This window comes from Pongo abelii, chromosome 12, assembly GCF_028885655.2.
Source record: "Pongo abelii isolate AG06213 chromosome 12, NHGRI_mPonAbe1-v2.0_pri, whole genome shotgun sequence".
Taxonomy (NCBI): Eukaryota; Metazoa; Chordata; class Mammalia; order Primates; family Hominidae; genus Pongo; species Pongo abelii.
In genome coordinates, this window is record NC_071997.2 from 123278758 (window position 1) to 123290949 (window position 12192).

General features: G+C 44.7%; 1 protein-coding gene across 1 annotated transcript in view; it reads left to right on the forward strand.

Moving 5' to 3' along the window:
* Window positions 1-2157: 2157 nt before the first annotated feature.
* Window positions 2158-12192, forward strand: part of YWHAQ (tyrosine 3-monooxygenase/tryptophan 5-monooxygenase activation protein theta) — a 47178-nt gene continuing 37143 nt past the window's right edge. Inside the window, 2 exon segments of the mRNA NM_001131572.1 lie at window positions 2158-2234; window positions 2641-3016. Coding sequence (NP_001125044.1) covers window positions 2723-3016 — 294 coding nt within the window. The 5' untranslated portion in view covers window positions 2158-2234; window positions 2641-2722.

The following is a 12192-nucleotide window of genomic DNA, read 5'->3' on the forward strand; positions in this document are numbered from 1 at the left end:
CTTTCTGTGTCCAGGGACTTCAAGTTCCCAGAGCCTTATTTCTCTCCAACTCGAGTTCTTTCAGGCACAGAAGCCTTTAGCTATGCAGAGGGTCCTCTGAATCTTCCTAAAATGCAATTTTATACTGTGTCATTGGTTGGAAGCAGTTTTTACCCATGATTCCAGATGACTGCAACTAGATGAGTTGGTGTTCAATAAATACTTGATCGAATGAAAGCAGAAATTTCAGAGACTAAGGTACAGAAAGCAGCAAAAACTTGCCCAAGGTCACTGGGGGAGACCACAGCACAGCCTAGACTTCCTGACAAAGAATTTAGTGTGCTTGCTCCTTCTGGTAGCCCCTCTCTACCACAGAGGTTCCATCCCCTGACAGTTTCCTCTCCAGGGTCTCTATCCCCCATCCACCTCCACTGGCTTCTCCCCTTGCCCGGGTTGCCTCTAATTTTGGTGAGCTTGAAATTCACTGGTCATACAGAAGGCATTTTATCTGACCTTCCACATGCAAATTCTTTCCATTGGGATTTCTCGGTGTGCAGCTCCACCCCAGCCCACAGGGCCAGAAACACTCATGTGTCTGTAGCAGGGCCCCAGGGATTCCAGAAATAACAGCAGGGCCCTCCATTAGAAGGCTGGAACATAGTAAGGCATTTCTGCATTAAGACACAGGCCCTTTCCAATCCAGGCCGCTCCTGTCTGTCAAAGCACAAAGCAACCTTCACAAGTCAGGACAGGGAGGGGCAGTCAAGAGGGAGTCTGAATTTCTGGAAAGTCGGCACCTTCTCCTCCCATCTGTCTGCACTCTCAAATCTCCCATTCTAGAGATTCTCCGGATTCGCTCCAGTCTCCACTCAAAATGGGAAATTCTTTTTTGCCTGTGGCATTCTTGGGCCTTCTATGATCCATTCTCCTTAGACCTGCTGGAATCAGGATCATAGCAGCGTGAACCCAGAGGGGAATTCTCATCTTAAGATGGCACAGAGGCCACGCGCCAGACGGGCAGGGCAGCCACCCTACCTGGATGGAGTTGGGCAACTGGGGAAGTGCCAGGAGAGACAGGAGTGGTTTAAGAGGAAAGGGAGCTGCCAGGGACGACCCTGAATGGGAGGGGCCTGGGGGAATCTTTCTCACTTCAGCAGGGTGTTCCCCAGGAGGAGAAAATCAGAAATCAACATCCAGGGAGAGGATTTCAGCTTTTCAAGTGTCCTCTCACAAATAATACCAGAAACAAAAAGCGTGTGCACATGTGACAATGATGTGAAAAATGATGTATTTAGATGCATAACCTGGAAAGCCTGAAAGATACATAAAAATTGCTTTTTTTGCGGGGAGAGATGTTATGGGCAGGGTTTTTTTGGGGGGAGTGGGAAGGGGTAGTAATAGGTGTTTTCCTGCAAATTGTGCTTAATGCCATTTCTCATTTTAAAGAAAACCACAATACTTGGCATTGTCAGAGAAACTCCCCTGGATGTTCTGGGACCTACCTTTTCACAAGGGAATTTTTTGTTTTAGGATGCCCACCTGAAAACTTGAATTTATCATGTAAATGCCATACTGAAGCCACTGTCTCCAGGAATCAATTCTTCTTTAATGGGGATGCGGTTTGCTTAATTCGGAACCCTAATGGCAACGTCATTAAGGTCTGGGTTTAGTGTCTTGGGATCCAAACCTTTGTCACGGATAGAAAGGTGGAGGAAAGAAAGGCCCCCGTGCTCTAAAACAGCTGAATATGTCACCCTCCGAAGTCCAGCCTCGGCCAGAGCCCTTGAGATGCAATGCACCATCCGCAGCGGGAGACGCAGCTGCCGCCTCGGAGGTCGGTCGTGCGCGCCTCTGGGTCTCGTGCCGCACCCAGAAGTGCCGGGGTGGCGGGGAGGCTGAGGGGAGTTGGTAACGGCATCGCCATGGCAACAGTGACGTCCTTTTACCCTGGATCTAATTGGAGGAAACCCCGTGGCCGAAGCCGCAGCCTGCCGGCCAACCGAACTTCCCCGCGCCGACCCACCCTCCTAGCCTCCGCGTTCCCTCCCGCCCCGCTCCCCTCGCCCCCTTCCGCGCGCTCGGTTCTCATTGGCCAGCGGCGCGCCGGGGGCGGGACTCTCGGCGCAAGCTCGGCGCATCATTGGGCGGTGGACCGCCCCTCGGCTCCGGGGTAGGCTGAGACGGGAGGGTCCTCAGCTAAAGCCAAAAGCAGATCAAAGTGGTGGGACTCGCGTCGCGGCCGCGGAGACGTGAAGGTGAGCGCCTGGGTCGGCCCGTGGGCCTCCTCCGGCCGCGCTGGGATTGAGGGCCGGGCGGAGGTGCCGCCCTTGAGAACAGCCGGCTGTCGATGCCGCTCCCCTCAGGGACGGCTCCGGGCGGGAAGGTGCGGGGCCAACGGTCGCTTCCATCTTGGGCCGGCCGGGCGGGGGTGGTGGGAGCGGCCGCGGCTCGGGCTCCCTGCGCGCGGGGCCTCCGCGCCGCCCCCGCCTCCTCCAGCCGCGGGCCGCGGCCTCCCCGGGCGCCCAGCGGGGGCGGGGGCGGGGGAGAGGGAAATTCAAGCGGCCGCGTGTGCGGGAGACAAAAGCGGGCGGCGGGCCGCATTGTCTGACGGCGCTCCCTGTCTGCTTTTTGTTCTCGCCTCGCCGCCCCGCCCCTCCGCAGCTCTCGAGGCTCCTCCCGCTCCGGGTCGGCGCTAGCCCTCGCTCTCCTCGCCCTCCGCCCCGGCCCCGGCCCCGCGCCCGCCATGGAGAAGACTGAGCTGATCCAGAAGGCCAAGCTGGCCGAGCAGGCCGAGCGCTACGATGACATGGCCACCTGCATGAAGGCAGTGACCGAGCAGGGCGCCGAGCTGTCCAACGAGGAGCGCAACCTGCTCTCCGTGGCCTACAAGAACGTGGTCGGGGGCCGCAGGTCCGCCTGGAGGGTCATCTCTAGCATCGAGCAGAAGACCGACACCTCCGACAAGAAGTTGCAGCTGATTAAGGACTATCGGGAGAAAGTGGAGTCCGAGCTGAGATCCATCTGCACCACGGTCCTGGTGAGTTCTCGGCGCGGGGAGCAAGGGAGGCCTTTTGTGAGATGCTTTTCATTGAGAGTTTCGCGGGCACGGAAAGAAACGTGAGCCGGGGCTTGCCGGACTTTCTGCCGAGGTGGAGGGTTTCAGGTGAGCCCTGACTTCCCTACTGTGTCCCTCCGGTTCTTGAGACTCAAGAAGCCGCTTTTCCAAGGATAAGTCCTTTTTTTTTTTCCAGCCCAGATGCTGGGTAGCTACCAAACGATAGAACTTGGAAACATCCAAGTAGGTCTTTGCGAGACTGAAAGGCGTTTTTAAGTTTCTTGTGTGGGGAGACTGCGTCCTGAGATCTGTGAGCCCTTTAAATGTATTGAGTCGGTTCACAAGCTTCAGGCAGTTGAAAGAAGGCGCGGGCACCTTTTTGTTACAGACAATGTAGTAGAGATTTTTTCCCAAACCCAGTAATGGAAATTTACTTCGAAAATCTGAACAGATACTTTATTTTTCAAGTAAGAGTATCTGTTGCGCTCCCCCCCCCACCCCCCACAAACAGGAGAGGAGGGGAGTTCGAGAAATGTGAAAAGGACACAGCTGTATCTGAAGAACACAATGTCCTGGTAAATTTCAACATTTAATAACATTTCCTTGCTGTTGCACACCTGTGCTTAAACACTAGTGTTGAAGTGAATTCGTTTCCAGTGTGGAGCAGACAAGGAAAGCTTTCCAGGTTTTGAACTGTCCAGTCTTAGCAAGGACGATTGTTGGGTGGAGTAGGTGGCTGCTGTGATTCACTCTTATTAGTGAGAGAGAACATTTTTAGCTTTGTCATTGCATGGATCTTTTGATCCGTAGGATAAGTTTTTAAAATTGAAATACCAGCATTATATCCAGGAGTGTTTTTAAATGTTTCAGTGCTGCAAAGAGTCATTTCTGTGAATAAAATGGGAAATGATCTGATATGGTTTGCCTTTCTTTAAGTGTCACTTTTACAAGAGGCCTACTTATTTTTGATGTGTTTGTGCACATCATATTTTAGGTGGGCTTTGATAGACAAGCATACTAGACTGGCGATTTTTCGAAAGGGAATGGAAGAAATAATTTCTCCCTGGCCCCCTCCCCCACCCCCCAAGCCTTCTTTCTTCATCTCATCAGAATGGTGGGGCAGGGAATATGTTCCCCACCCCTTGTTTAAAAAAAAAATCCACGAAACTTTTTTAACCCATCTGTTTTTCTAATACGATGACAGGCGATCCTGACAAAATCATGGCTGATGGAAATAACTGGTAAAGAGGCAAAGAAAGTAATGTAGACAGAGTGTGTACTAAAGTGGAGAAAACTTGAGATTATTTACTTTATGAAGTCAAAACTTTGTTGTATTCTTCCGTGTGCTCTTAGCTTCCAGTCCCTGCTTGGCATTGAAGAAGCACTTGTAAAAAGTTTTTGGACTGAATTGCTCGTATTAAAAAATTTTGCCAACTTGAAAGTAATGGTAGACTTTAACTTGAGTAACATATGGTAATGGCTGTTAACAGCATTGTCTGTTACCAAGGGAAGACTCATAAGAATTCCGTATGTTAAGGTTTTCTATATATGTATTTTGGGTGCTCTCACAGCATATTTCAGTCTCTTTCTGTTCAGTTTATTACTTTTCAGTTAGTTACCATGAAGCAATTCAGAATCACCGCATGATTTTTCTTGTTCTCGAGCAAGGTGACTCTGAGCCAAAGGAATATTCGTTTTATTTTGTGGCTCTTATAAATTCTGCTTTTTATGATGGCATAAGTCGGGGAAGAGGTTTGCTTAGTTGATATGTAGCTTGAGAGAGAGACCAGGTGTTATTAGAATAGAACTTTCATACAGACCATTTCAATGAGGACAACCCCTGAATTTAGGACAGTCTCTTTTATATGCTGAGAAGAAATAGAATAGTTTAGCTTGATGAATCCGAGACACCAAGGCATAAATGAAAAATTCATAAAATGGCTTAAGAGGCTAACTGGGGCTTGGTGGCCAACCTATAAAAAATATCTTGGGAAAGCACTTCTTCAAGTTGGCAACTGTATTGAGAGCTTTCTGTGTGCCAGGCACTGTGCTCTGAGCAATATGGGGAAGAACAAAACAGAACCGTGGATTTTGCCCTCTGATGATTTATAATTTAGAGAGCATGTGAGAGATACACAAACATAAATAACACAATATTCCCATCAGATGGTTAATGAACACAGTGCTATGTAGTCTGAAGGAAATAGAAACTTTTGAAAAGGCTTCACAAAGATACCGTTTTTTTGGGGTGAACATTGAGGGAAGAGGCTGGCGGAGGTGTCAGTATTAAAGGCCGAAGGAATATCCGGGATAGGGCTTGTTCAGGGAAAAATGTGTCGGCGTGGCTGGAGCAGAGTTCATGTGTAGAGTTGTTGCAGGAGACAAGCCTGGAAAGGAAGGCAGGCATCATTTATAGAAGGTTGGAGTAAGGGGGGTTTCTTCATTTGGTTGATGGGAAACTGGTTTTTTTTAAAGTTTTATTTATTTATTGTAGACATGGGGTCTTGTTACACCCAGGCTGGTCTTGAACTTCTGGCATCAAGCCGTCTTCATGACTTGGCCTCCCAGAGTCCTGGGATTACAGATGTCAGCACCACTGTACATGTAGCAGCATCTAGAATTCGTGGTTTGAGTGCTGACTAACCAGTCTGTGATCTGAACTGACAGACAAGGAAGTTATAAGACAAGTGATAATTGATGAGTTAGTAATTTAATAAGGAGTGTAGGAAAGTAGAGTAACACCTAAAGTTTTTGAACATGCATGCTAATATAGGGTTTTCTTTTTTTCCTTTGGTGAACAGGAAGAAAGATTTGGTGTAGAGGAGGTGAGACTAACTTGGTGATTATAGAAGACTAGTTAAAGTAACATAAAGGATAGCCAAATTTTTGATAGAAAAGAGCAGATATTCTCAGCCTCTTCTTTTCCCTTTCATAGAGTAGGTTGGGGCAGAATTACTTGAACCATGTATTCAAAATAACTGTGAACAACTCTCAACCCTTTTGATAATCACAGTATTGAAAGAGGTTACTGAACCATGGAAGCAGAAAAAAATGTTAAAATCCAAGAGTAAAGAACTATAAGTGAACCAAACTCTGTAAGATGAGAGGAGAGAAGATTTCATCCAGTTAGAGCTGTCTCTCAGTGTCATTGTAAAACCAAAGACTTTGGGCTAAACTTTCTAAGTCTCTTCGAGTTCTCATAGTTTGGGGCTGTAGAGTGATGTAGGTCCTAGCCATTCTGCTCTGCTCTGACATCCTTCCACCTCTTAAATGAGTAGTTTTTAAAGTCCAGATTGAAGAATACATGATAGGTTGAAAACTGGTGACTTTAGGGAAATGGCTTCAGAAAGAAGTGAGGCAGAAGTCGTTGGTGATCTTACTGAGTGTTGGGAAGAGCAAAATTTAGACAAAAAAACTGGGCTTTGGCTGGATGTGGTGGCTCATGCCTGTAATCCCAGCACATTGGGAGGCCAAGGCTGGTGGATCACCTGAGGTCAGGAGTTGGAGACTAACCTGGCCAACATGGTGAAACCCCGTCTCTACTAAAAATACAAAAAAATTAGCCAGGTATGGTGGCACATGCCTGTAGTTTCGGCTACTCGGGAGGCTGAGGCAGGAGAATCGCCTGAATCCAGGAGGCGAAGGGTTGCAGTGAGCCGAGATGCGCCACTGCACTCCAGCCTGGGCCACAGAGCGAGACTCTGAGAACAAAAACAAAACCCTGGGCTTAAATATTACAGGTAAGATGTTTAGGAGTCATTAAGAAGAACTTGGGTGTGAGGGAAGGGCAAATGGAAAAAGTTAGAGGTGTTCACAAAACCCCTCTGGGACTTGGGAACAAACTCTGTCATTTACAAAGTCAGTGACCTTGGAATAAGAACCAGGTAGTTTGAGTGTATACAAGATAATTTCTATCTTAGACATCGTATTATCCTCTCCTGTACATCAGTTCTAGTAGAATTTCAGTAAATTGCTTCAGCATAATGCATAAACAATTTCAGAAACTAAAGTGCATATTGCAATTTTTAAAAATGAGAGTTAAAATAGTATGTAGAGAATCTCTGAAAGTTGTCTGACTTAGTGTAAAAGCTTTGTAACCTTAATTGAGTAGTATGCTTGAATTTAGTTGTGTTTAAATTTAATCTCTTTTAATAAAAAAGTCTTACTCTGGTCATTATTTTTTAGTAACACTGATATGTTTTTCTTCATAGTTAATGAATCTGAATGTGGTTTTATTGACACAATGGAAAAAGTATGGGCTCTGAATCAATTTTTGAATCGTTGCTCCATTACCTTTTATTTTCGTGGACACTGGCAAATTTCTTAATCCCTCAGACTCTCTCTCTTCTGTAAATTGATGATGATGGTGCCTGCCTTTATAGGCTTGTAGTTAGAATAATGACTCATAATTGACATTTACCAGGTATTCACTGTACACTAAACACTATTTTAAGCACTTTATACTCACTTTGCTCCCCTAAGGTAGGTTGATAGTATCTCTGTTTCAAAGTTGAGGAAAATGAGGCATAAAGAAGTTAGTAATGTGGTCAAGATTACAAAACTAGTAAGTGTTAAGAGCAAGGATTTGAACCCAAGTGGCGTAACTGCTTATGACATGAAACACAGTAGGCCCTAAGTACATGGCAGCTCACTTAAGACCATGGTGTGAATTTCTGTTTTGAGGAATTTGTGCATTTTAATAAATATAAGACATTAATGCTTCTAACGAGGAAGGTAGATCTGTGATGGGCAAAACTCTCAGTCTGTAATATTGAAGACTGTCTTATACACCCAATACTGTAATAAGATTTAAAAACTCATTGACGTTGCAGGTTTTGCCCTTAGATTGTAGGCTGCTTAAAGGCAAGAGTTTTGGGGGGTGTGGGGTTTTTTTTTTGTTTTTTTTTTGAGATGGAGTCTTGCTCTGCCACCCAGGCTGGGGTACAGTGGCGCCATCTCAGCTCACTGCAACCTCTGTCTCCCAGGTTTAATCGATTCTCCTGCCTCAGCCTCCTGAGTAGCTGGGATTACAGGCATGCACCACCATGCCTGGCTAATTTTTTGTATTTTTGGTAGAGATGCGCCCCGGCCAGGGTTTTTGTTGTTGTTTTTTAAAGAATGAAATGGGCTGGGCACGGTGGCTCACGCCTGTAATCCTGGCACTTTGGGAGGCCGAAGCAGGTGGATCACCTGAGGTCAGGAGTTCGAGACCAGCCTGGGCAACATGATGAAACCCCGTCTCTACTAAAAATACAAAAAATTAGCCTGGTGTAGTGGCGGGCACCTGTAATCCCAGTTACTTGGGAGGCTGAGGCGAATTGCTACAATCGGGAAGACAGAGGTTGCAGTGAGGCGAGATCGTGCCATTGCACTCCAGCCTAGGTGACAGAGCGAAACTCTTGTCTCAAAAAAAAACGAGTGGAATAGAATATTGTAAGTTTAAGGTTAGGTTGATGTTACTCAACCAGGTGATTTTACCCACTCCCCACTGCCCCCAGCGGAATTTTGGCAACATCTGGAGACATTTTGGGTTAAGACTTGAGGAAGGAAGGTGCTGCTCATGTCTAGTGGGTAGAGGCCTGAATGCTGCTAAACATCATGCGGTGCACAGGACACTCCCCAACAAAGACCCTAGTCCCCCCCCATGCCAATAATGCCAAGGTTGAGATAACTTGGATTAGTCCATAAATAAAATGGGCTGTATTAAGTTGTATTGGATTGTGTCATGCTGTCCTTTGGCTTCTTCCTAACGTGTTGGTATCTTACCTGAATCTTTTGTCTAGCTAGACTTGTCATTTTCCCCCTTGTCATTATTGTGTGTATGCTGTTCAAACTCTACAGTTCACCTTACTGAAACTTATTCAGTGGGTCCTATTTTTTGTTTGGTTTGGTTTGATTTGTTTTTATTTTTGAGACAGAGTCTGGCTCTGTGGCCTAGGCTGGAGTGCAGTTGCGCCATCTGGGCTCACTGTAACCTCCACCTCCCGGGCTCGAGCCATCCTCCCACCTCAGCATCCGGAGTAGCTGGGACTACAGGCACTTGCCGCTATGCCTGGCTAATTTTTGTATTTTTTGTAGAGATGAAGTTTTGCCATGTTGCCCAGGCTGGTCTCGAACTCCTGAGCTCAAGCAGTCCACCCAGAGTGCTGAGATTACAGGCGTGAACCACTGTGTCCTGCTGGGTGCTGTATTTTCAAAGTGCCACTTTTTCATAGCTGTCTCCAAAGCCCTGAGAATTTGCTCTTTTAAAGACTTCGCACAGACTGCAATTATATTGAAATCTATTAGATGCAGTGAAAATTGATAAATGGCAAATATACTCCCCTCCTTCATAGTAGCTTGGCATTTGTGGTTCAGACTTTTTTTATTTTATTTTATTTTATTTATTTATTTTTTTGAGACAGAGTTTTGCTCTTGTTGCCCAGGCTAGAGTGCAGTGGCGCAATCTTGGTTCACCTCAACCTCTGCCTCCGGGTTCAAGCAATTCTCCTGCGTCAGCCTCACAAGTAGTTGGGATTATAGGCATGCACCACCACACCTGGCTAATTTTGTATTTTTAGTAGAGACGAGGTTTCTCCATGTTGGTCAGGTTGGTCTCAAACTCCTGACCTCAGGTGATCCTCCCGCCTCAGCTTCCCAAAGTGCTGGGATTACAGGCGTGAACCACCGCACCCGGCCGTGGTTTAGACTTTTAACCCAGTGGTGAACACTGTAAACAATTTTTCTCCAAACAACCCTGGGAAGAAGATTGTTGTTGCATGCTTTATGCTAGGATTTACTTAAGTTCTCGGACGTGGAATTTCCAAATCAAAAGATTTGCGTTTTTTTCCAGATAGCCTTCTGAAAAGGTGTGCGTATACACTGTCATCAGCAGTGGTTGAGAAGGTCATTCATTTCCCCTAACGCTTTCCAGCACAAGCAAGTTTTTAAGGCTAACAAAAATGGGGTGACCAGAAGGTTTAACATGTTATCTCCTTGTTCAGTATTGGATGTATGAGGACCGTCTCCCTTCTCACAAAGGACTGCTTAAGAGAACTAGTCTTTTTAAGTCTCATGTAGTTTAATTTAGAATATGATACCATAGCATGGGATTAGTTGAGTCAAGGTGTTGTTTTGGCAGTTGGGAAATCTGGTTGGCTATGTTAATGTTCTCTATTTTTATCATTAAGACAAGTTTTTGTATTTAGCACTAATTCTTTCCACATGGCAACAGAAAACATATCTGAGTTCATACCATTGACTTTCTGGATATCAGGGGGGTGGTAGAGAGACATCATTTAAAAGATGTGAAGAGAAGCAAAGTTTATCCATTGCTACTTTAAACTCTTAATCCATAGATAAGTCAGTGATAAATATGATAAATTACTAGATTTGAAAGCATTGTTTGCATATTGAGTATTTAAAGACAAAATGATGATAATACCTAGGACTTCAAAGTAATTGGGGGAATACAGATGAAACAGGAGTGTCTATGAATTAATATAGTTGCAGCTGGCTTTAATTGGAATTCATTGTACTATTCTCTGTTCTCCCGTGTACCTTTAAAATTTCCTATTATAAGTTTTTCCTCCCCTAGAAATTCCACTCTTAGGTGTTTACGCAAGAGGGAATGATGCATGGGGCCAAGACGCGTAGGTACAAGAATGTTAATAACAGCTCTATTCTAAGAGCAGAAAACTAGAAATAATCCACTAGTAGGAAAATTGATGAACACTGATGTATTCATAAATGGAATACTATTCAGCATTAAAAGGAATGGACCACTGATACTACAATATGGATGAATTTCAAAAACATGCTAGGTGAAAGAAACTGCATGAAAATGTACATAGTGTGTGTGATTCCATTTATATGAAAATTTAGAACAATCACAACCTGTTTATGGTAGGAAAAAAAAAATCAGGAACAATGGCCTCTGTGGGAGAATAGGCAGAGATTGGGAAGGGGCAAGCTTCTGGGATAATTGTATTTTTTTTTTAATACTTTAATACTTGTTTTAATACTTTTTTTTTTAATACTTTAAGTTCTGGGATACATGTGCAGGACGTGCAAGTTTCTTTCATAGGTATACACGTGCCATGGTGGTTTGCTGCACCAATCAGCCCGTCATCTACATTAGGTATTTCTCCAGTGCTATTCCTCCCCTAGCCCCCCACCCCCTGACAGTCCCCGGTGTGTGATGTTCCCCTCCTTGTGTCCATGTGTTCTCATTGTTCAACTCCCATTTATGAGTGAAAACATGCAGTGCTTGGTTTTCTGTTCCTGTGTTAGTTTGCTGAGAATGATGGTTTCCAGCTTCATCTATGTCCTTGCAAAGGACATGAACTCATCTTTTTTATGGTTGCATAGTATTCCATGGTGTATATATGCCACATTTTCTTGATCCAATTTATCATTGATGGGCATTTGGGTTGGTTCCAAGTCTTTGCTATTATGAATAGTGCCGCAATAAACATACGTGTGCATGTGTCTTCATAGTAGTATGGATAATTGTATTCTTTAGTTGATATGGGTTTGGGTTTTATACATTTGTCAAAACTCAGCAAATGTACACCCAAGATTTGTGCATTTTGTATATAAATTTTGCTTTGAAAAAAAAACTAGTGATATGCATGTACTGATGTCTTCAGCTTATAACTGCTAGAAATGGATGGGTATCTGATAAAGCAAGTATGGCAAAAGGTTAATGGTAGGATCCAGGTGGTGGGTATGTGGGTGTTCACTGTAATTGTTGGTTGCCATGTATTGGGGGTTATGATATTTCACATCACTGGTTGAGTGTCTTTAATACATATAGCAAGAAGATAGTGTAGCCTGTGTCTTGTTATCCTCAAGATATGAGAATTTATAGAACGGTATTGATCCCCACTTTGGAGACATGACTGGCACCATCACTTTTTTGTTTGGGTGATGAGTGCTAAGTAGATTGATGGAGTTACCGGATGCTGTGTAAGACCTCTTAATTGGCCATACTCTGGGACAGTGGTTCACAAACTTGATCTCAGGACCCCTTTTTAGAAAATAAAATAACTTTAACAAAAAATTGAATGAGAATAGCAGCATTGCTTTTCATTCAACCTATTGTAGTATTCCACCTCCTGTAGCTTCTGGAAAACTCCTCTTGTGAGAAAATGACAGTGGGAAAAAAGCAAATATCT